The 22,615-nt window shown below is 36.7% G+C and overlaps 1 protein-coding gene across 7 annotated transcripts in view; it reads left to right on the top strand.

Annotated features, from left to right (window-relative positions):
- ABCG2 (ATP binding cassette subfamily G member 2 (Junior blood group)) overlaps positions 1-22,615 on the top strand; it is a 147,463-nt gene that overhangs the window by 85,716 nt on the left and 39,132 nt on the right. For all 7 annotated transcript variants that reach the window (XM_047091035.1, XM_047091034.1, XM_047091032.1 and 4 more), the window contains one exon: positions 18,124-18,345. In XM_047091035.1, the coding sequence (XP_046946991.1) occupies positions 18,143-18,345 (203 nt within the window). In that variant the 5' untranslated portion in view covers positions 18,124-18,142. The remainder of the gene's footprint in view (positions 1-18,123; positions 18,346-22,615) is intronic.

Raw genomic sequence — 22,615 nt, 5'->3', positions numbered from 1 at the left:
CATCTTACCTGGTAGAATGCTACCCTATCCCAGAGGCAAATTGAAGTGGTTTGAATTTTTCCACAAAAGGCAAATTGCTATGCTTCTCTCCCTCCACAATTTCCACCTAAATAAGGAAGAGGCACAAATCACTTCTGGAGAATAGTTTAGAAAAGGTAAGTTTCCTGCTCTTACTTCCCTTCTCAGTGCGATAGAGATAGCCCTTAAAGCTTGGTTTTTAGGTGGATCTCATTACTCTCATATCATGAATTTCAGCTAATCATAATTATGACAGGGTAACAAGAAAAAGATGTTATTGATGTGTTATCCTTTATAAAACAATGCTTTTGAGAATGCATTGAAAAGCTGTGATTGGGTTTGCATAGCTCTTGATGAGGTTTTCAAGAACAAAGATGGCACTTTAAGCCTGACATCATGCTTCCGTTATAAACATTGAAAAAATTGGGGGTTATTTCATTATTGATTTTAATTTGTTGTTTTGAAATAATTTTTAGGCTTACTGAAAAGTTGCAAAAAAATATGGCACAGAGAATTTCTATAACATCTAGTATAACTATAGTAAAATTGTCAAAACTGATAGATTAACATTGGGGCAATACTGTAATACTATTAACAAAACTGTAGACTTACTTGGATTTCACTGGCTTTTCATTATCCTTTTTCCATTCAGGATCCAGTTCCAGGAACTTGTGAAGAGTACTGGTCAGATATTTTATAGAATGCTCCTCAGTTAGTACTTGATGTTTTCTCATGATTAGATTGAAGTTATGCATTTTGGGGAAAAAAAATACCAGAAGGAATCTCAGTACATTTTGTCAGAGGTACATGACATCTTACGTTTGCTGACGTAAACCTTGGTTAAGGTGCTGTTCGCCAGGTCCCCAGTGGAAAGTTATTTTTCTCTTTGTAATTATTAGGTATCTTGGGAGAGAAACCTGGACTATGCGAATACCCGGTTTCTCCTTAGACTTAAATTTGGACTATGCAAATATCTTCTTTCTCTTTAAACTTTGTTCACTAATTTTAACATCCATTGGTGGAACTTGATGTACGGTGTACTATGTTGTTCTAATAGTGATTTAAAATTTTTTTCTCCTTCTAAGTTTACTAATTCTTCTTACCCATTTAGTTACTCAACTATTTGTATCAGTAAAAATTCATGGCTATTTGTTATTTTATGGGTTATAATTCAATATTGTCATTATTTAATTTGCTGCTCAACCTGTTCCAGCCTTGGCCACTAGAACTTTCTTTCAGGTTGGCCTATGTGCCCTTTTGACATACCACCATTCCCCCCTGCCTCCTTGCCCCAACTTTAAAGCTTTATCCTTACTTTTTTTTTTTTTAATGTTTATTTGTTTTTGAGAGAGAGAGAGAGAGAGGAAGAGAAGGGAAGAGAAGGGGCAGAGAGAGAGGGAGACAGAAGATCTGAAGTGGGCTCCAAACTGACAGCAGAGAGCCCAATGTGGGGCTCGAACTCACAAACCGCAAGATCATGCCCTGAACTGAAGTCAGACGCTTAACTGACTGAGTCACCCAGGCACCCCTATCCTTACTTTCTGATACTACAGGATGCTGCAGGCTCAATTTGTATTTTCCATGTCTCAACCCTGGAATCAACCATTTCTCCGAGACATGGGTTCCTTTTTTGGAGAATGTTATTAGAAACCACCATCTGGGCACTAGCTATGTTATTGGGGTTACTCTGGGCTTTTTAAGTTTAATAGATTTGTGACCTAGAAGTGCATGTTTACAAAAAGAATAATGCCTTCAATTTCAAACATTATAGAGGACCTCACTGTAGTTGCCAGTTTGGGTTTAGTCTCATGGGAAATACATACAATTTTTAGGGTTCAGAGTTTTTTAAAAGTTCCCAGTTTTTCTCAAATGATGACCTGTAAGTGCTTAGAAAACAAACACAGTGAACACATGAACTTTTATTTATTAGGCTCTGGTAAGAAAGCAGGATTTTTTTTGTTTGTTTTGTTTGTTTTGTTTTTTTAGCTCTGTAGCTTAAAGATATGCATAGGTCATATCTTTGTGATGTGCAAATGTCTTTAAAGAAATTATGAAGAGAGTAGAGGGTTAACTTTCAGTGGGATCAGAGGAGTCCTAGGGGTGTTGTCCTGTGATAAGTAGAGGCAGTGCGCCAGAAAGATAGGAGATGGATAAAAGATGAGAAAGATAGGTGGATGTGAAGACAGTGCCAGTGTTGGGAGCATGCAGGACTAAGATAGTAGGAAGGACAAGATCATTAGGGGAGAGAAGGTCAAGGGGCTAAAAATTCACTGTAGCTGCCAATATCCTAAACTTTACAATAGTGTATGACAGTGTCAATGCATAAATGCCTCTTGGAAAACAGTTTATATTTGGATGCTCAGTCAAATGTGGGTCTGTAGCGTTTTGTTAAAAAATAAAAGAATAATACATTATTGCATGATGAAGACCCCAAGACACTGGGGGTGGGGGGTTGTCATCCACAAGTCTTATTTATGGTTCTCAGGTTTTTTTTAAAGATTTTATTTTTAAATAATCTCTATACCCAATGTGGGGCTCAAACCCATAACTCCGAGATCCAGAGTCACATGCTGTACCAGCTGACCCAGCCAGCTGCTCCTGGCTCTGTTTTTAACCAAAGGTAGCTATCTCTCTCTCAGATATCTCACAGGCATCTAAAATTTAACTGCATTGGAACAGAGTCTTTGAGGTTTTTTTAAATTTTTAAAAAAATTTTTAATGTTTATTTATTTTTGAGAGAGAGAGACAGAGTGTGAGTGGCGGAGGGGCAGAGAGAGAGGGAGACACAGAATCTGAAGCAGGCTCCAGGCTGTGAGCGGCCAGCACGGAGCCTGATGTGGGGCTCACACCCACAAACCACGAGATCATGACCTGAGCCCAAGTTGGACACTTAACTGACTGAGCCACCCAGGCACCCCGAGTCTTTGAGTTTTTGATGTCCCCTCTGTCATTACCCAGCTCATCTCCTTGTCCAAGTATGTTTTACCTAGTTTCTGCACTAGCCACCTAGTGGCCCTTGCTGCTGCATTTGCCACACAGTGCTGCCAGAGTGGTCATTTAAAAACATAGTTAGATCCGTAGTCCTGCTTCTAAGGCCTCAGTGGGGTCTAATTGGTTGTACAGACCTTCCATGATGGGGTCTCTTCCTCTCTGGCTGATCTTGTCCTTCATGCCATGTTTCCCAGATCACTCTGCTGTGATGCTGTGGGGGCCTAGGGTGCCAGACTGGGATTGTTTCCTTGTCCTGAAGACTTCAGCGATCTGATTCTAACTCTCTGTTACTGAGTAGCCTTTGGACCTGAACATAGTGTCAACATTGGATGGTTCAAAGTGGATGTGTCAAATCAGATAACATTTAAATCCATTGATTGATACTTTCGAAATGCAAGGGATAATTTATGGAAGTTAAAATTCAGATTTTAAGTTCCCTTTCTAACAGTGCTCAATACTCTGCTAGCTTCTGCTTTCTGTCCATTCATAAGTTTTGTAATGGTCACCTGACAGTGACTTGAGACTCCTAACTCCTTGTCAGGATTTAATCTCTTGGCATTATAGTAAATGTTTGCAGGAGGTATGTGCTTAGATAGCATGTCCTTATGCCTATGAGGCAGAGTTGAAAACTCTCCATTTACTAGTATTATCCCTAGGAAAAAAACGTAAGAGGACGGCACTGAATTCTTGACCTGAGGCTACTCTGGCTTCTCCCAGCATGAGCAATAGTTATGACTGTGGACAGGTGTCTGGCTGAGAACTTTAGAATTAACTTGTGTGCTTTTCTTATCTATGTGCAGTTTCCATTGTGTTATGCATTCCGCTTATAGTAGACTATCAGATTATGAGTGTAGTGAAGAGTAAAATAGAGAAGAATGGTATTTTAAATGCAGGTTATCATTCTTATAATAGATATGCCAGCATCTATGGCAGGACACTGTTTAAACTTTTTAAAAAAGTAAAAATGTGGCTTCACTAGTTGGAAAACCATAAGAAGAGAGTAAAGATGACATAGGTAAACCGCCAGAAAAGGGACAGCTGAAAAGTGGAAAAGAATCTCATTAAAGCCCCTCAGTCATGTGTGAAAGAGCTTTTCCACCTGGCTAAGGGACATAATCAAGCCAGATAACAGAGTAGGCTGGGTTCAGGTGAATTTTTAAGCCATTTGGATACTTCTTTTATTTTTATTATATTGTTATACCCATTATCAACAGTGTATTTATAATTCAATTCATATTTTGTGTATCTGGTTGTAAATTTTATATCATCTAATTTCACACTTAATATAAATCCATTTGATTTGAATATGGTGATGTGTGTGTATGTGCTGTGTGCACACTTTAGTTCTATGGGCCTTGGGAAACTGACTTTACAAATATCATATATAGACATAAATGTGTAAGGCTTATTTTTTTGCACAGTAATATATACATGCCTCTTGTTTATTAAATCACTGGTTTCAATGTTACATTAAGGTATTTGCAGACGAATTTCAGAACAGAATTAAAATATTGTTAAAATTGCAGCTTAATAAATGTTTTTGCAGTGGGTCTAGGACACAGAAAGGGATAAGAACCCAATTAGGACCAGCAGATGCTCTGGAAGAAAGGAAGCAGCAGCAAGTTGGGAAGACGATTTTTGTGATAAGGAAATCTAGAGGTGATTTAGGTTGTTTTTTATATATAAAAGAAGATAAGGCTAATTCACTGGTAGCAACACATATGCTCAGAAAGCTTCTGAACATAGGGAAATATTAATGTTTACTTGGAAGCAGTTTCTTTTGGTGACCCATCTAAACTCAGTATATGATATTAACTGGAGACCCAGCACTTTGAAGTTAATATGGTACTGAGGTTGTTGTATTTTCTTTACTTTATGATCATTACTATATATTTTTTGTTTCATCTTGGAGTAATGCATTGTTCCAAATGGTGTTAGAAATAAAAAGTTTGTTGTTTTGTGTGTGTGTGTGTGTGTGTGTGTATGTGTGTGTGTGTGTGTGATGTGCTTTAGCTGGATGGTATGCCTAGGTTATACCTGTCTAATCTCTTGATTTGTGACTCAGGAGAATTTCTGAAGCCAAGCTGTCTCTCTGAGGAAGATTGTTGGAATCCTAATGAGGAACTGAGCAGCTTCTAGACAGTGTGAATCACAAACTTAATCCTATCACAATGAAGGCGCTCTGTATGCACACCCTTCTAAAATGTGATTGTATTGATAAGTTTTAACCATCTGCCTTGTATGGGCATAGATGATCTTTCTTGGGCACTTTAGTTCCAGTTGGTGCCTTTTATTAGTAGAAAAATCTCAAAAAATCTCTTACAAATTTCCATCTTGAGCCAATGTCCTATTTAGATTTGGTATGTTATTTGATTGTCTTAATGAGTCTTAGGAAAGGATTAGCGGCTTCCTCAGTGCTAAACATTAAATGAGGACGACTGTAGAAGTGATTGCTGGCATTAGAACTGGCATATTTTGGCTTCTGAAGACATGGGGAGATAGCTTAAGAAGTTTATAAAGTCAAGATGTAAAGTTTATAGATTACTTGTACCTTATACCTTTGCTTTCACTGCTTTAAGGGAATAGGATTTTGGCTAATTATTACCATTCATTGTGTTCATAGATTAAAACTAAGCTATTTACCTTTAATTTCCTGAGTGTCAGTCTTTAGGTGTTTTCCTACTTTACCAGTTACCAAAATTGAATGGAGTGTTATAAATGTGATGACAGTAGAGCAGATTCTGGGTGCAGAAACAAGTACTCAGCTATTCCTTTGTTTTTTAGCTGCTTTACTATGATATGCCCAGGTTGGTTTTCTTTTATTTATCCTGCTTTGATGTTCCTTGAGCTTCTTCAGTTTGTGGCTTGAGAACCTCATCAGTTTTAGAAAATACATGGTTAGTATTTCTTTTTTTTTTTTTAATTTTTTTTTTTCAATGTTTATTTATTTTTGGGACAGAGAGAGACAGAGCATGAATGGGGGAGGGGCAGAGAGAGAGGGAGACACAGAATCAGAAACAGGCTCCAGGCTCTGAGCCATCAGCCCAGAGCCTGACGCGGGGCTCGAACTCACGGACCGCGAGATCGTGACCTGGCTGAAGTCGGGCGCTTAACCGACTGCGCCACCCAGGCGCCCGGTTAGTATTTCTTAAAATGTTGATTCTACTACAGTTTTTCCACTTTGAGGTCTCCAGTTACATGTATGCCAGACCTTTTTCATCATATCCCATATATTTCTTAGACTCTTTTATGTAGGTTTCATCTTTTTCAGTCTGGAGGACCCCCCCACACACACCATATTGATAATTTTCATCCATGTTTCAAACTAGATGTTTGCTGCATATGAGTCTACCAATTCCACTAATTCTCTTTTCTAATCTGTGTCTAAACTGTTATTAAACTCATCTATTGATTTTTTTTGTTTTTTGATATAGATTCTGGTTCTTTGGTGATAATATCTTTTTATTCATTTTCTTAAACATATTACTCAGTTATTTTAATGTCACCATCTGATGATTCTAGTCTGCATTACCTGTGGGTCTATTTCTATTTTCTTGTTGTTAGAACATTAGGTTCTGTTTACTGGCATGTCTGGTAATTTTTTATTGAAAATTTGGATGATGATGTCTTTCAGAGCGGATTTAACTTTCTCCTTGCAGACAAATCAAGTATGAATGGATCAGGAGAAGTTGGTCTATTTCTGGGTTGCCTGTATTCCCACGGCATAGCCTTCCTGGGACCTGAAAAGCTTGGGGATTCCAGCTGATAACTTGCAACTCCAAAGTTTACCTTCTTAGCCCTGGGAGCTATTAACACAAAATGAACAAACCTTTTTAAAAATTTCAGAGAGTCTTCATTTGGCTTTGGAATCAGGGTAATGCTGGCCTCATAGAATGAGTTTGGAAGTTTTCCTCCATTTATATTTTTTGGACTAGTTTGAGAAGAATAGGTATTGATTCTTTTTTAAATGCTTGGTAGAATTCCTCTATGAAGTCATCTGACCCTGGACTTTTGTTTGTTAGAAGATTTTTGATTACTGATACAATTTCTTTGCTGGTTATCGGTCTGTTCAAATATTTCTATTTCTTCCTGTTTCAGTTTTGGTAGTTTATATGTTTCCAGGAATTTACCCATTTCTTCCAGATTGCCCAATTTGTTGGCATATAATTTTCATAATATTTTCTTATAATTGTTTGTATTTCTGTGGTATTGGTTGTGATTTCTCTCTCATTCATGATTTTATTTATTTGGGTCCTTTCTCTTCTTTTTGATATGCGTTTATCAATTTTATTAATTTTTTCAAAGAATCAGCTCCTGGTTTCATTGAACTGTTCTACTGTTTTTTGTTTGTTTTTGGTTTCTAAATATCACTTATGCTCTAATCTTTATTTTTTCCCTTATTCTGCTGGTTTTGGGCTTCATTTGTTGTTCTTTTCTAGCTTTAGATGTAAGGTCAGGTTGTTTGAGATTTTTCTTACTTTGTGAGGTAGGCTTGTATTGCTATGTACTTCCCTCTAATGACCTCCTTTGCTGCATTCCAAAAGTTTTGGACCATTGTGTTTTCATTTTCATTTGTTTCCATGCACTTTTAAAAAATTTCTTCTTTAATTTCCTGGCTAACCCATTCATTATTTAGTAGGATGTTGTTAACCTGTATATGTTTGTGGTCTTTCCAAAATTTTTCACGTGGTTGACTTCAAGTTTCATGGCGTTATGGTTAGAAAATATCTATGGTATGATCTCAATCTTTTTGTTGAGGCCTGATTTGGAAGTTAATATATGATCTATTCTGGAGAATGTCCCATGTGCTTTTGAAAAGAATGTGTATTCTGCTGCTTTAGGAGGGAATGTTCTAAATGTATCTGTTAAGTCCATCTGGTCTGGTGTATCATTCAAAGCCATTGTTTCCTTGTTGATTTTCTGCTAGATGATCCATTGCTGTAAGTCGGGTGTGAAAGTCCCCTACTATTATTGTATTATAATCAGTGAATTCCTTTATGTTTGTTATTAATTGTTTTATATATTTGGGTTCTTTCAAGATGGGGGCATAAATATTTATCATTGTTAGATCTTCTTCGATTGTCCCCTTTATTATGATATAATGCCCTTTTTCATCTCTTGTGACAGTCTTTAGTTTAAAATCTAATTTGTCCACTAAAGGAGAGAACTACAGGCCAATATCCCTGATTAACATGGATGCAAAAATTCTCAACAAAATACTAGCAAATTGAATCTGACAGTACATTAAAAGAATCATTCACTACAATCAAGTGGGATTTATTCCTGGGTTGCAAAGTGGTTCAATTTTTGCAAATAAATCAACTGGATATACCACATTAATAAAAGAAAGGATAAGAACCATATGATCCTCTCAAGTGATGCAGAAAAGGCATCTGATACAGTACAGCATCCATTCTTGATAAAAACCCTCAGCAAAGTAGGGATAGAGGGAGCATACCTCAACATCATAAAGGCCATGTACAAAAAACCCACAGCTAATATTATACTCAATGGAAAAATACTGAGAGCTTTTCCTCTAAGGTCAGGAACAAGACCGGGATGTCCACTCTCACCACTGTTATTTAGTACTGGAAGTCCTAGTCTCATCAATCAGGCAACAAAAAGATATAATAGGCATCCAGATGATAAGGAAGAAATACAACTGTCACTATTTGCAGATGGCATGACACTATATAGAAAATCCAAAACATTCTGATAAAAATTTGCCAGAACTGATACACAAATTCAATAAAGTCACAGGATACAAAATCAACATACAGAAATGGAATGGAAGCAGGCAGCAGAAACCTGATGGGTTTTTCTGCTTTATAGTTAACATGTCTCTGGTGATCCTTTTGAGTGGCCCATAGAGCAAAGGCACTAATATTGTCTATATATATATATGGCAATTTCTCTGAAGTTTATCATAAGTTGTTCAGCTTCAGTTTGCAGGACTTCAGGAAGAAGGGCAGTTTTAGTTCTTAATGATTTTAAGATAAAAGAATGGGAGAAGATAGGAAACCTTAGTTTGGAGAGATAGCTCCAAATAGCCAGATAGTCAAAGAAACCAGAATTCAGGATCCATCCCAGTTTTATAGGCAAACAGCAAACCCTCAAAGATAATTAATCAGAACTAGAATCTGACATCTATAAAGGTGTGTTTTTGATTATAACCTTTTTCTCTAAAGTCACCTTCATTCCTGTCAGAAATAGCCCAATAAAGACTAATTTGTTTGTAAAGTAAGTCCAGTTTTAACAAACTTGGCCTAATTATTTACCTAAGTATTTACATAAGTATTTATAGCAGGAATAGTAAGTGAATATATAGATTCTTTTAAACCTGTTTTGTTGGAACTTTTGTAATGAATTTCAGTTTGAACCTTTAACATTTTTTAAGGCCAAGAGCGAAACCAAATACTTGCCATAAGATTCTACTATAATACCTATAGATTTGGGTGAATTCCTGTCTTCTTGAGGTCCCCCACATTTCCTGAGGTTCCTGCTTCTGTCAGGAAGTGATATTCTTTACTCACCTGGTAAAGCTGCTGGGAACTCTGTAAGCACGGTATCAGGCCAACACCTCCTAGGGGCTTTATTAGCTCCATAAAGTCAATTTCAGTTCCTTAAAGCTGTCTGGTCATATCTGAGTCTACACATGTGTCTCTCAAATATGACATTCTAGTCAGAGCCTTGGTAATATAACCAGTGTTTCCAATGGTGTCCTGTAACAAGGAGAACAGATTCTTATTGTACCTTTGCAAATAATTATAATTGCCATGAAAGCAAGAATAATTATTGAGAATTTCTAAATTCTGGAGGGTTCAGGTAGGGAGAAAAGATAAATGTTTTTATGTGTTCACAAAGGAATATTTTATCATATTTTTGTAAATCATAGATATTTTAAGAGAATAAGTTTCCTTAAATCTGGTAGAGCAGAGAACCAGCAGTTTTAAACTAGAGTTGTAAAAACTATAATCATTTTTTCTTAATTCACTTAGTCCCATGTTATTAATTTCTGTTTTGTTTGAGTGCAGTTTTTTTGGTTAGTCCTGGAAATTCTTAGTTTAGTTTTGTGATCTTAAGGGTATCAGAAAACTATATTTGTCAAAAGTCCTTTTCGTGAATCTCCTTGAAGATGAAACAAATTTTGTAAGAGCATCAGACAATAACTATAAATGACAAAAGACTCAAAGATGGAGACGGTTAAAGATCTGATGAAAGTTCATTATAATACAGTTGACAAGGAAATCCAGTTATTTCTGTGACACATAACAGTTTAATGTTTCAATAATTGGAATTTGAAGTGATGACATTATACCAGGACATATTAAAACTTTAGGAATTTTCTATAATTTCTGGAACAGTTATATAGCATTTACCCACATAATACAATCTAAGAAGGTTTATCATTATTTGTTTGACAGTGCTTCCCATGTAACTTAACATCCAAATAAACAGGCTAAAGTTTTTGTGAAAACCTTTATTTAGAATTTAAAGTTTTGGGAAGTTTGTTAAAAATATCAAAAAGTTCGAAAGCACATGCCTAAATAGGATTACAGATCATTACAAAACTTAAGTTTTAAGTTTTAACCAAAATGGCACTAAGAGATTCTATAGAAGGTTATATAATTCTTAGCAAAACTCAGCTCCTTTAATATTGACAAGTTTTAGTTTTCTTAGGTAATTAGAGACCTGATAAAAACAAATATAGAAACCCTTGTTTTTCTAAGCAGATAAAGAAAAAAAATATAATTTCTTATCAAGAGCAGATCAATAATCTAAGTAAGTCTTATCTTTTTAACAGAGAGAAAAACCAAATTTTAATTTTATACTGGTGTACTTTTTTTCATTTTAGGTTTTTATTTCAATTCCAGTTAGCTAAGCATCTAGTATTATATTAGTTTCAAGTATACAGTGTAGTGATTCAACAATTCCATACATCACCCACTGCTCATCACAAGTGCCCATCACCTATTTAATCCATCCTCCCTAGCCTTCTCTCCTCTGGTCAATATCAGTTTGTTCTCTCTAGTGAAGAGTCTGTTTCTTGATTTGTCTCTCTCTTTTTCCCCGTTGCTCATTTGTTTGGTTTCTTAAATTCCACATATGAGTGAAAACCTATGGTATTTGTCTTTTTCAGACTTATTTTGCTTAGCATGAAACTCTCTAGTTTCATCCATGTCATTGCAAATGGTAAGATTTCATTCTTTTTATGGCTGAATAATATTCCAGTGTGCGTGTGTGTGTGTGTGTGTGTGTGTGTGTATATATATATATATATATATATATATATATATATATATATATATAAAACATCTTTATCCATTCACCAATTAATGGATACTTGTAAATAGCATTGTTTTTTTAAATTTCTCTTTCTGTTGCTTAATTATTGGTGTATAGAAATGCAACAGATTTCTGCACATTGGTTTTGTGTCCTGTGATTTTACTGAATTCATGTACTACTTCTAGCAGTTTTTTGGTAGAGTCTTTTGTTTTTCTATATACAGCATCATGTCATCTGACAATAGTAAAAGTTTAACTTCTTCTTTACAGATTTGGATGCCTTTTATTTCTTTTTGTTGTCTGCTGTTGTGGCAAGGATTTCCAGTACTATGTTGAAAAAAAAAGTGGTGAGAGTTGGACATCCTTGTCTTGTTATTGATCATAGGGGAAACGGTCTCAGTTTTTCTCCATTGAGTATGTTAGCTGTGGGTTTTTTGTATATTGCCTTTATGATGTTGAGGTATGTTCCCACTATCCCTATACTTTGTTGGGAGTTTTTCTCATGAATGGCTGTTGTACTTTGCCAAATGCTTTTTCTGTGCCTATTAAAATGATTATACGGTTCTTATCTTTTCTTTTATTGATGTGATGTATCATGTTGATTGATCTGCAAATAGTGAACCACCAGGAATAAATCCCACTTGATCGTGGGAATGATTTTTTTAATGTATTGTTGAATTTGGTTTGATAGTATTTTGTTGAATATTTTTGCATCTATGTTCATCAGGGAAATTGTCCTGTAGTTCTCTTTTTTGTGTGGTGCCTTTATCTGGTTTTGGTTTCAGGGTCATGCTGGCCTCATAGAATGAATTTGGAAGTTTTCTTTCCTTTTCTATTTTTTGGAATAGTTTGAGAAGAATAGGTATTAACTCTTCTTTGAATGTTTGGTAGTATTTGCCTGTGAAGCCTGATCTGGGACTTTTGTTTGTTGGGAGATTTTTGATTACTGATGCAGTTTCTTTGCTGGTTATCAGGTCTGTTCAAATTTTCTATTTCTTCCTGTTCCATTTGGGTAGTTTATGCATTTCTAGGAATTTATCCATTTTTTCTAGGTAGTCCAATTTGTTGGCATACAATTTTTCATAATGTTCTCTTATAATTGTATTTATGTGGTGTTGGTTGTTATTTCTCCTCTCTCATTTGTGATTTTATTTATTTGAGTCCTTTCTCTTTTTGTTGATAAGTGTGGCTAGAGGTTTACCAATTTTATTATTTTTTTTAAAGAATCAGCTCATTCTATTGTTTTTTTAGTTTCTATATCATTTCTGTCTGCTCTAATCTTTATTATGTTCTTCCTTCTGCTGTTTTTAGGTTTTGTTTGTTGTTCATTTTCTATACAAGTTTACTTTTAAACTTGTTTATTCTGATCATAGTCATTCCTGACCATGCATCAAATTCTTTTCCCCTTCACAGACCTTCTACAACTTTCCTTTTCTTTTAGACTTTGTCGTAAGCTTTCCCTCTGTAAAACAATCAGTCTTATTTTAGGACAAAATTATTTTTTTTCTCTCAACAAAAATGTATTCTCATTCCTTATATCTTTCTTGCACATCTTCTACTTTCCTACATACAGAGTTGCTTTCTTTGTCATTTCCAGCAGTCTCCATTACATTTAGCAGAATTTTCACTCTTAGAAACCTTAGTCTTCAGTGAAAACTAAGTAGTTAGGATTTTGAACTGTTACACTAGAATTCTTTACATTGGCAAATTTATGAACACATTTCATAGTTTTTGGAAACGTGTTTTTTTCATAGTATAATTTTCAATAAAGGATAAAATCATTTAGCAGCAGATCTAAGTATTTTTAGTTTCTCGGTAATAATACAAAAGCAGAAAAGCCTTGTTTAGTAATAAATGTTTCTGGATTTTATCTTATTTGGAAAATTAGATACCCAATGAATTCAACCCAATTTTTCATTTAGCCTAGCAAAAGTTTTAACTTACCAGAGATTTTGAAAGCTATAAACCTTTTTATGTATTTAACCTATTTGCTTTTAACAATTACCCATGACAACTTCATGAGACAAAATCCAATAGCATTTTATTTTTGCTGACAAATTGCAACAGATAGAACACGAATTGAATAAATTCAGGTAGAATAAAAGCTGATTATTACATTTTATATTGATAACTGCAAAAACGTGTCTATTTTAATTAAAGCAGCCACCTTGAGTTAGTTTTAATACCGAATACGTTGCACCTGTGTTCACTTAAAAGTCAATCAGTTTGTTCCTGTTCCCCACTGTCAGTTTTACCTGGGGCTCCTGTGGGGAAGTCTCAAGTGAGTGGTTTAAGTCCAAGGGAGCCCTCGGGCCTCTTCATGCTGATTGGGAGCTGCTCCAGTTTGGACCTTCATAAGGAGGGGGCCCAAGAGCTTGCGGTGCTTTGTGCTCCTCGACAGTGACGGTAGGATGAGCAGGAGTGGATAGCGCACGAGGCCGTGGTATAGGAGCCGCCTATGTGAGAGACCCGGATGGTGGTACGGTAACAGGACGGGGCGGAGGCGGCAGGAGTGCTGCTGGCAAGGTCAGACGCATAGTCAAAGTTTGGACTAACGTTACTTTATCTCCGTCTCCTGTATTTTCCTCCTGCAAAACCGGCTTTTTTTTCTCTGGTTGCTTTTCAGGCCACTGGAGGAGGTGGAGGAGCAGGCAGTGGGTTGGTTGGGCATTGGTCCTGGTGTTTGTGTTTAAGAGGTGTTTTTAGGATTTGCGGTGTCTGCCTGTCTTGCTCCCTTTTTCTTCATTTTTTTGACTATTGAGAAGTGGGTCAGGTGTCTTAAGTCTATCCTTATTTCTTTGGCCCATCACTTGGGTTCCTTGCTGTGAGGCATCTTTATTATGGAGTAATGTAAAAGACAGAGTGTAGGGAATTTTATTCCAGATCATGTGAACTTGAAAAACGTTTGAGTTATTTTTATCTTTCTGAGTTTTAGAATGCCCAGTTTCTAGAGCTCTTGCTTTTAAACTAATTAAATAGAACTCCTTTACAGATTAATTTTAGCAATACCAACTGGAGGTAGAGAAAATACCTCATCTGTAACGCGTATAGACATTTACACAAACAAGGTGCACACATAATTAGCCTCTGTTTCAGTAATATTTGTGGAGAGGACATCTAAGACCCAACTTCCAAATATCCTCCTTTTATTAAAACAAATCTGATTGCAAGACAGCAGGATAATTTCTGGATCCATTAACTAGTTATTTTCCATTTCCAGTAAGAAATGGTTTTGGTTTTGTCCAAAGATATGAAAAGCTACAGCAACGAACAAACCGAATGAAGCCCAGAGTACCTTTGTGAGCGCTGGGTCCTCCCCCAAAGCCAGAGGTTCACTGATTACACCAAATGGCTTCTTAGTTTCTAGCTGCTTAGTCTTATAGCTGGCTTTCTCTAATAGTGTACACAAGAAAACTAATCCAGACATGTCGAAGAACCCCATTTGGGATTTGAGACTCAGGCTATCCTTAAATTTCCCCATTAGTAAGCACTTGCATGTGTAGGCTCCACATGTATTGTACGTACAGCCTGCCAGAGTTTCCTGTGGGTGGTTGTTGGTTTTCAGCAGCGTTAGGCTTTTGAAGCATGGTTCCCCATTCGTTTTAGTTTCAGTTTTATTTGTAGAATAAGGCTTGACTAAGATCTAAGGATATCAAGTGTGGTGGGTTGAGAGGGTGCTGCTTGTGAGAGTTACTTCCAAGGACCGTGATACATCTTCTGATGTCTCTGGATTTCTCTCAGTGAGGTAAAAACCATCGAAGGGGCTGGGAGCACTGGATGATCTGTGTTTATGTCTGTGTCCCTGGACCATCCAATCATTAATTACCTAATTAGATGGAACATTCCTATGGGACCCCTGCAGGTCTTGAGGAATATCCTCTGACACTTCCGTTACAGGCTTTCAGTCATCTGAAAGGATCATTTGGCCAGGAGTAGCAAATGTCCCTTGCTGCTTAGAGCTGAGTGATTCAGTCTCTCATATTTCTAACCAGAAAATTTACTCAAGCCTTACACTGAAGGTATAGCAATTAGTATAATGCCAAATTAAAACATCCAGCCCATCAATTCCAACCCCTGTAGGTTATTCCCACCTAGAGATCATTCCTGTAACTCTCAACAGCTTGAATAAAAGTCAGGACCATCAACTCAGATTGAGGAGGTGCAGATATCAGGAGAACTCACCCGATATATCTATGAGGTGCTGGGGGTTCACAGGGGTACCTGTGCTCGTACCCAGCGCCTGAGTTGCTCGGAGGTCTTGCGAGAGTTTCTCTAATATCCTGTCCTTCTATGCCAAGTAACATTGATGCAAAATGAACAAATCTTTTTAAAATTTTTAAAGAGAAAAGGAAAGACGAGCCCAAGTTAGCACAATAGCCCAGGATACATAATCTTGACAAGAGAGTGCTTTGGGGAAGGAACATTTGGTGCAGTGTTATACATGTTTTTTTACATGAAGAGTTACATATCATGATGATGAAGGGCATTCCAGAAAGTTACAGACTTTGTTTTATGTTTTCAGCATGTGCAAGGCTGTATGATTTTAATCTTATGGGAACCAAGAGGTTTCTTTTGTTTTTCCCATCTGTATGTTTGATGTTCCTTTTTGGTTGTTTTTTCAATGAAGCAGACATGCAATGTGTGCTCCAGGCAGAGATAGAGCCTATACTTTGAGGTTTTGCCAAGTCATTTTGACCTTGGTGGGAAATGTAAAGTATAGCTTCCCCTGAGAGCCCAGGAGCAGGGTCCACAAATGTTAAAAGTTAAAAATTTTCTTTATCATTGGCTGCTTAAATATTTGCTCAGATTTTTAGCCTCTAGCAGTTTCTTTCTGCCTGTTTTTTTGTTTTTGTTTTTTTTTTCTGAAATTTTCCCATGTGTCTGCAATTTGCCTTGAGAGGAAAGGGCACAGAATGCTGGGTTTGCCTTTGCATTCTCTCCTTTCCAGGATTTTGGTTCTGCAAGTCCTGGCTGCTTTGGTTACTCTCATCACACAGAGCTCTTCAAATAGTTGCATGTTACATTTTATTTACTTTTACAATGTTCTCTTTGGAGGATGCTTGGTTTGGAACAGCTGCTCCATCATAGCCAGAGAGAAAGTTCTTCATGGATAACTTTCATTTTTATTTTTTTTAAATTTAATTAATTAAATTTATTTTTCTTTTAGAGAGAGAGTGCGCGTGAGCAGGGGAGAGGGGCAGGTGGGGTGGGGAGAGAGAGAGAGATTGAGAATCCTAAGCAGGCTCTATGCTCAGCATGGAGCCTGATGTGGGGCTCCATCCCACAACCCTAGAATCATAACCTGACCCGAAATCAAGAGTCAGATGCTCAAGAGACTGAGCCACCCGGGTGCCCTGATAACTTTGATTTTTAAAAATTAAAACTGGGATGTCAACTATACTCTAACAAAACAAAACAAAACAGAACACTAAGTTGATGGTCATTTGACATTTCAAACCTAGTTCACAAGCTGTTAAGTTCATCTTAACTCTTAGTCTAAATCTTTTAATTTTTTTTTTTTAACGTTTATTTATTTTTGAGACAGAGAGAGACAGAGCATGAACAGGGGAGGGGCAGAGAGAGAGGGAGACACAGAATCTGAAGCAGGTTCCAGGTTCTGAGCTGTCAGTACAGGAGCCCAATGTGAGGCTCAGACCCACAAACCACGAGATCAAGACCTGGGCCAAAGTTGGGTGCTTAGCCAACTGAGCCACATAGGCGCCCCTAAACTCCATTTATAAACTTAATACTCTGTTTTTGTTCTAAATTCTATACCTGCTTCACTATTGGTTTTATTTTATTAATAGTTTTTATACTTAATTCTAAAACTTCCTAGAATTTAAATATGTTCACCCATCATGGAAATGATTATGTCATCTCAAATGGTTTTGGAGCTTCTCTTCTTGGCTGATTGAGGGAGCATAACAGTCAGGGATATAGAGTCTGGAGCAATAAATTCAGAGAAATTTCTCTTGTCCCTGACTGCCTGGATTAACTCCCTTTTTATAATAATAACTATGTCAAGAACCCCAAAATGAAACAACAAAAACAGGTGATGGTAATCATGTGGTCTGCCCCTAATCTTGAGATGTATCGTAATATGATTTTCAAACCAGGCAAGTCTAACTCCCACTTATCTTTTTCCTGTTTTATGAGTTTTGATTAATTTTTATTGTCTGTATTTACTTATTAGATGTTTAATTAACAACTAATTGAAGTTTATGAATTTGGAGTTGTGTCTGCCCCCCTAATATAGGTCCCATGGTTGTTCTTATCACAATATAGCCTGTTCATTGGAAATGGAACTATTTATTGCATTGTAGTTTAAAATCGACTTGTTTTTAAAACATGTTTAATAGTGTATTTTATTGAACCCACCGTACCTAAAATATTTTTACTTAAGCATGTAAAAAAAGGACTAATCGGGTATTTTACATTCTTTTAAAAAATTTAGATCTCTATTTTTAATTTTTCTGAATAGAGATAAAATTGACAAATACCATTACATTAGTTTCAGGTGTACAATATAATGATTTAATATTTATTTATATTGTGAAATGATCACTGTAAGTCTAGTTAACATCTATCACAGTCACAATTTTTTTTCTTGTGATGAGAACTTTTAAGATCTGCCATGTTAACAACTTTCAAACATACAGTGCAGTGTTATCATCTGTAGACACCATTCTGTATATTACATTTCCAGGATTTATTTATTTTGTAATTGGAAATGTGTACCAAAATGACTTGTTTTAAGTGTACTATTAACTGGTATTTACAATCTGATTTATCTGGACTATCAACTTATTGTTGCTTTTCCCTCTACAGAAAGGCAGAAACTCTCCAGATGTCTTCCGGTAATGACGAAGTTTTTATCCCAATGTCACGAAGAAACACCAGTGACCTCCCCAGGACAACCTCCAATGACCTGAAGACATTTACCGAAGTAGCTGTGTTAAGTTTTCATAACATCAGCTATCGAGTAAAAGTGACGAGTGGCTTTCTTCTTGGTCGAAAAACAGTTGAGAAAGAAATATTAACAAATATCAAGTATGTTCATGAACTTGTATTAAAACAGCTTTATTGACCTACAGTGAGCTTGACAGTTTTGCTTATTGCAAATAAAGGAATTACGTTTGTGTACAACTCTATACAGACATACAGACACGTGCTTTTATTTCTTGTGGCTGAACTTGGAGTGAAGTGGTTGGATCACATATTAGGTGTGTGGTTAACTTTAAAGGAACTGCCAAATTGGGAAAGTGGTTGCTCTATGTGCATCAACTTTTGTTTGAGAAACTGAACAATTAATGTGTCGTTTAATTATTTCTGGGTACACCCTGTGGTTTACTGAATGGGAATGGCTGTATAATTTACTGGTTCTTGGTTGTGGGGATATAATTATCATCTCTGAACTTTAGTTTTCTCATCTGTGGAACAGAGAGAAGACCTGCTATTGTACCTTATGAGCCAGACACTTTTCGGTACTTATGTCCTTTATGTCCTTTATGTCCTAGATGCAAGAGCCAGGTAGTGGAAATGACAGTATATTGTAAAAGTACTTTGGTTTTCAAATACACTTGTTTTAAATGAGTGTTCCATTTATACAGTAATTTGTACCATTTACTTAATGCTTCTCCCCATTACACAGGCAGACAGAGTCTATTTAAATATAAGACAACTATGGCTTAGCTTAAGTGATGCAGTGGAATTCCAAAGTGATTAGAGAAATTAGGAACCAAATCAATACATTTAACTGTATTTTAGAATCCAAATCAGTACAAAACTATGGTTTTCATTCTCTTCATCCAGGGCGAATGCATCATGTTGTATGGAGTGGGCGGTAGAGTGGGGAGAGAAAAATGAGCATTTATGTAGAATCTAGTTGGTCCCAGATATCTCTATTCTTTCACAAATGATAGCCATCAGGGTTTTAATGTTTTTCTGATGTCTACAGAAGTGAGCTTGATTTTTTCCTGTCTGTGGAGGAGGGAGTGAGTCTAGGTATGCTCAGACAGCATAGTCTGTTTGTTTAATAGGGGCAATAACTACTCCTAGACAAAGAAAGTAACTTTTTCGGGCTCTTTTATCTGTGGGCAGGGAGACTCTGGGGATCTGAGATCGACTGGGTTACCAGGAGGCCAGGTGCTTTGTAGGATTAGATAGAACTTTGTCCATGGAGTAATACCTACTGTCAAGCTTACTTCCTTGTTGCTTTTGTGTGTTAGTTGAGAAACCCTGAGTAGGAAAATAGGAGAGGAATGGTAGATGCAAAGTTTCCTTTCTGAAAAGCTGATAATTTTTTTGTGGAACATCATAATCAAGAAAATGTTGGTCATGTGGTGCCTGGATGGCTCAGTCAGTTGAGTGTCTAACTCTTGATTTCAGCTCAGCCCACGATCTCACTGTTTGTGGGTTTGAGCCACATGACTGGCTCTGCACTGACAATGTGGAGCCTCCTTGGGATTCTCTCTCTCGCTGTCTCTGTCCCTCCCTCACTTGTGCTCTCTCTCTCTCTCAAAAATAAATAAATAAACTTAAAAGAATTAATACTCAAAAAAGAAAATGTTGGTCACTTCAGATTTTGTGCTAAGTGGAAGGTAACAAAGGACCTGAATATGTGCAAGTTGAATAGATTTAAAATGCGTGCTGTGCAAGCATATATTTATCTTGCTTATGTTTTAAAACTACTAGATTTAGTAACTTGGTACTGTAAAAGTGTCATCTGTTCAAGGCTTCATAAAGTTTTATGGTTCACTGGTATGCATTTCAGCAATGGATGAGTTCATCTTTGCGTGCAGAACTAGGTTCATAAAAACTCAGTCAAATCTTGTAATTCTTTATAATTTTATAGTTAAAAGGACAGTGGGATTGGTTTCCTTGTTTACTCACATGTCTGGTTTAGGGATCACTGAGAAAGGTCATCCCTGTTTTTGCTTCAGTGATTCTTATGTTTCCCCTATCTGTTGATTTCAACTAAGTAGAGTTTCTGGGATGGGGAAAGATTGCTTCCATAAACCTAATTTTTGATTTGTATTTGATAGCACTGCCAGCATTCACAGTAGTAACTGTATTTCAAGAAATCTGATGAGAATCTTGAGTTTTGTTTTTCCTTTGGACATTTTGTAATCTCATTTGTAGATCTAAGTAACTAGAACCTGATTTCCTCTGTCGGGGGAAGAAGACAAAACAAAATCTGACTATTAGCATTCAAAAAGGTAAGATTTTACTTCCTCATGAAAAACCTTTTTGTTACACTTAGTTTGTCCCCATACCCAGTATTTGGGCTTTCCTTCACGAAGGTTGAAGATCTATGGAAAAAATGGTCCATACCAGTAGATGTGTGGATATTTTTTAATCTCCAGGGATATTTGTTATACTGTTTCAGGATTTTTTTAATTTATAATTTATTTTGACATAATTTTAAAAAGTTTTGAGGTTTATTTTTCAGAGACAGAGAGAGACAGAGCTTGAGTGGGGGAGAGGCGGAGAGAGAGGGAAACAGAATCCAAAGCAGGTTGCAGGCTCTGAGCTGTCAACAAAGAGCCTGATGTGGGGCTTGAACTCATGAACTGTGAGATCATGACCTGAGCCAAAGTCAGATGCTTAACTGACTGAGCCACTCAGGTGACCCTATTTTGACATAATTTTAAACTTAAACCTTGCACTTTTTACTCAGATGCCCCACCTGTCAACATTTCACTGCATTTGCTCGTTACTTTTACTCTTTATATACCCATTATCATTAGTATTTTTCTAAAAGCAAGCTGTCCATATGGTGTTTTATTATCCTTAACTCCTTTGGTGTATGTTTTCCAGAAATAAGGATCCTCTTTTATATAGCGACTCAGTCATTGTTTTGGAGCAGCCCAGGGGAAGTGCAGCCTCATAGTGAATGCAGTGGTGGGTGCTAAGGGACTGTCAGTCAACCATGCCCTTAACATACTTAACTAACCACCACATCATGTCTCTTTTGTCTCATCCAACCTGGTATTTTTCTGTCTCACCCTTGAACCTTGATTACTTGGTCATGTTGGTGTCTACCAGCCTTTTCCACCGCAATGTTACCATTTCTACTTTGTAATTGATAAATACTATGAGGGGAGATACTCTGACATTATTCCAAAACTGTAGTCCTCATTAATCTTCAGCCCACCAGCTTTAGCCCCCATTGATTCCTCCTTCCCAAGTCAGCAGTAACAATCACTATGATAGTTATCAAAAGGTGATTTTTCTGTTTTCATCCAACTCTTCAGTATGGATTAGATTGTAGTCTACTAAAAGAAAAAAAAGCTCTATTCTTCCTTTCTTCGTTCATTTCTTTATATCAGTATAGACTCATGGATTTCATATTCAATACCATTCAATAGTATTGCATTATTATCATTATTCTTCTTGATAATCTTACTGTTCCTGATTGGGTCAGTGGGAGACCTTTGCTTTTTTTACCTTGTTCTTTTGATATATTTTCTCATTTGAGTATTTTCTTGGCACAGCAAGAAGTTTCAGACTCCCTGAATACTTACCCTGCTTCAGACCTGGAACTAGCTGTTGTTCCTTTTCATGGAGGATGGTATTTATAAACCAAGATCTGGGTGTTTGGAATGTTTGTTGCCATTGGGATGTCATAGCTTCTAGGCCTTCTCAGTGGGTAGACCTAGGGAATACACACACACACACACACACACACACACACACACAATGTGCTTATACATGTACCTAAAGCTTTCTTTTTTTTTTTTTTTTATTTTTTATTTATTTTTGGGACAGAGAGAGACAGAGCATGAACGGAGGAGGGGCAGAGAGAGAGAGGGAGACACAGAATCGGAAACAGGCTCCAGGCTCCGAGCCATCAGCCCAGAGCCTGACGCGGGGCTCGAACTCACGGACCGCGAGATCGTGACCTGGCTGAAGTCGGACGCTTAACCGACTGCGCCACCCAGGCGCCCCTTTGTACCTAAAGCTTTCTATATCTATTTGTGTATATAGATTAAAACTCATGACTTCTCAGTAATACCTTCAATTCTAATCTTATACCTAGGGTTCTTTCTACATTTCTATTTTTATAAAATATCTCAAAAAGTAAAAAACCTGGTTCTCATTATCCTTAATATACTTACTGATTTGCTTACTTTTCTTATTCCTTAATATAAGTAATTACCCTGCCCTCTAGCTGTCACCTCTGTTCCTTCCATCTCCCTTCACAGCATGTGTTCTGTTACAGCTATCAAGAAGTTTTTCCTACTTCTTGACATTTTTTTAAAGTTTATTTTTATTTTTGCAAGAGAAAAAAGAGAAAGAGCACATGTGTGGGGGGTGG

The sequence above is a fragment of the Lynx rufus genome, unplaced genomic scaffold (genome assembly GCF_022079265.1).
Source record: "Lynx rufus isolate CCGP_SWC_20201006 ecotype Redwood Valley unplaced genomic scaffold, mLynRuf1.p SCAF_3, whole genome shotgun sequence".
NCBI lineage: Eukaryota > Metazoa > Chordata > Mammalia > Carnivora > Felidae > Lynx > Lynx rufus.
The sequence above is the reverse complement of the archived record's forward strand: the minus strand, read 5'-3'. Positions and strand labels throughout refer to the sequence as shown.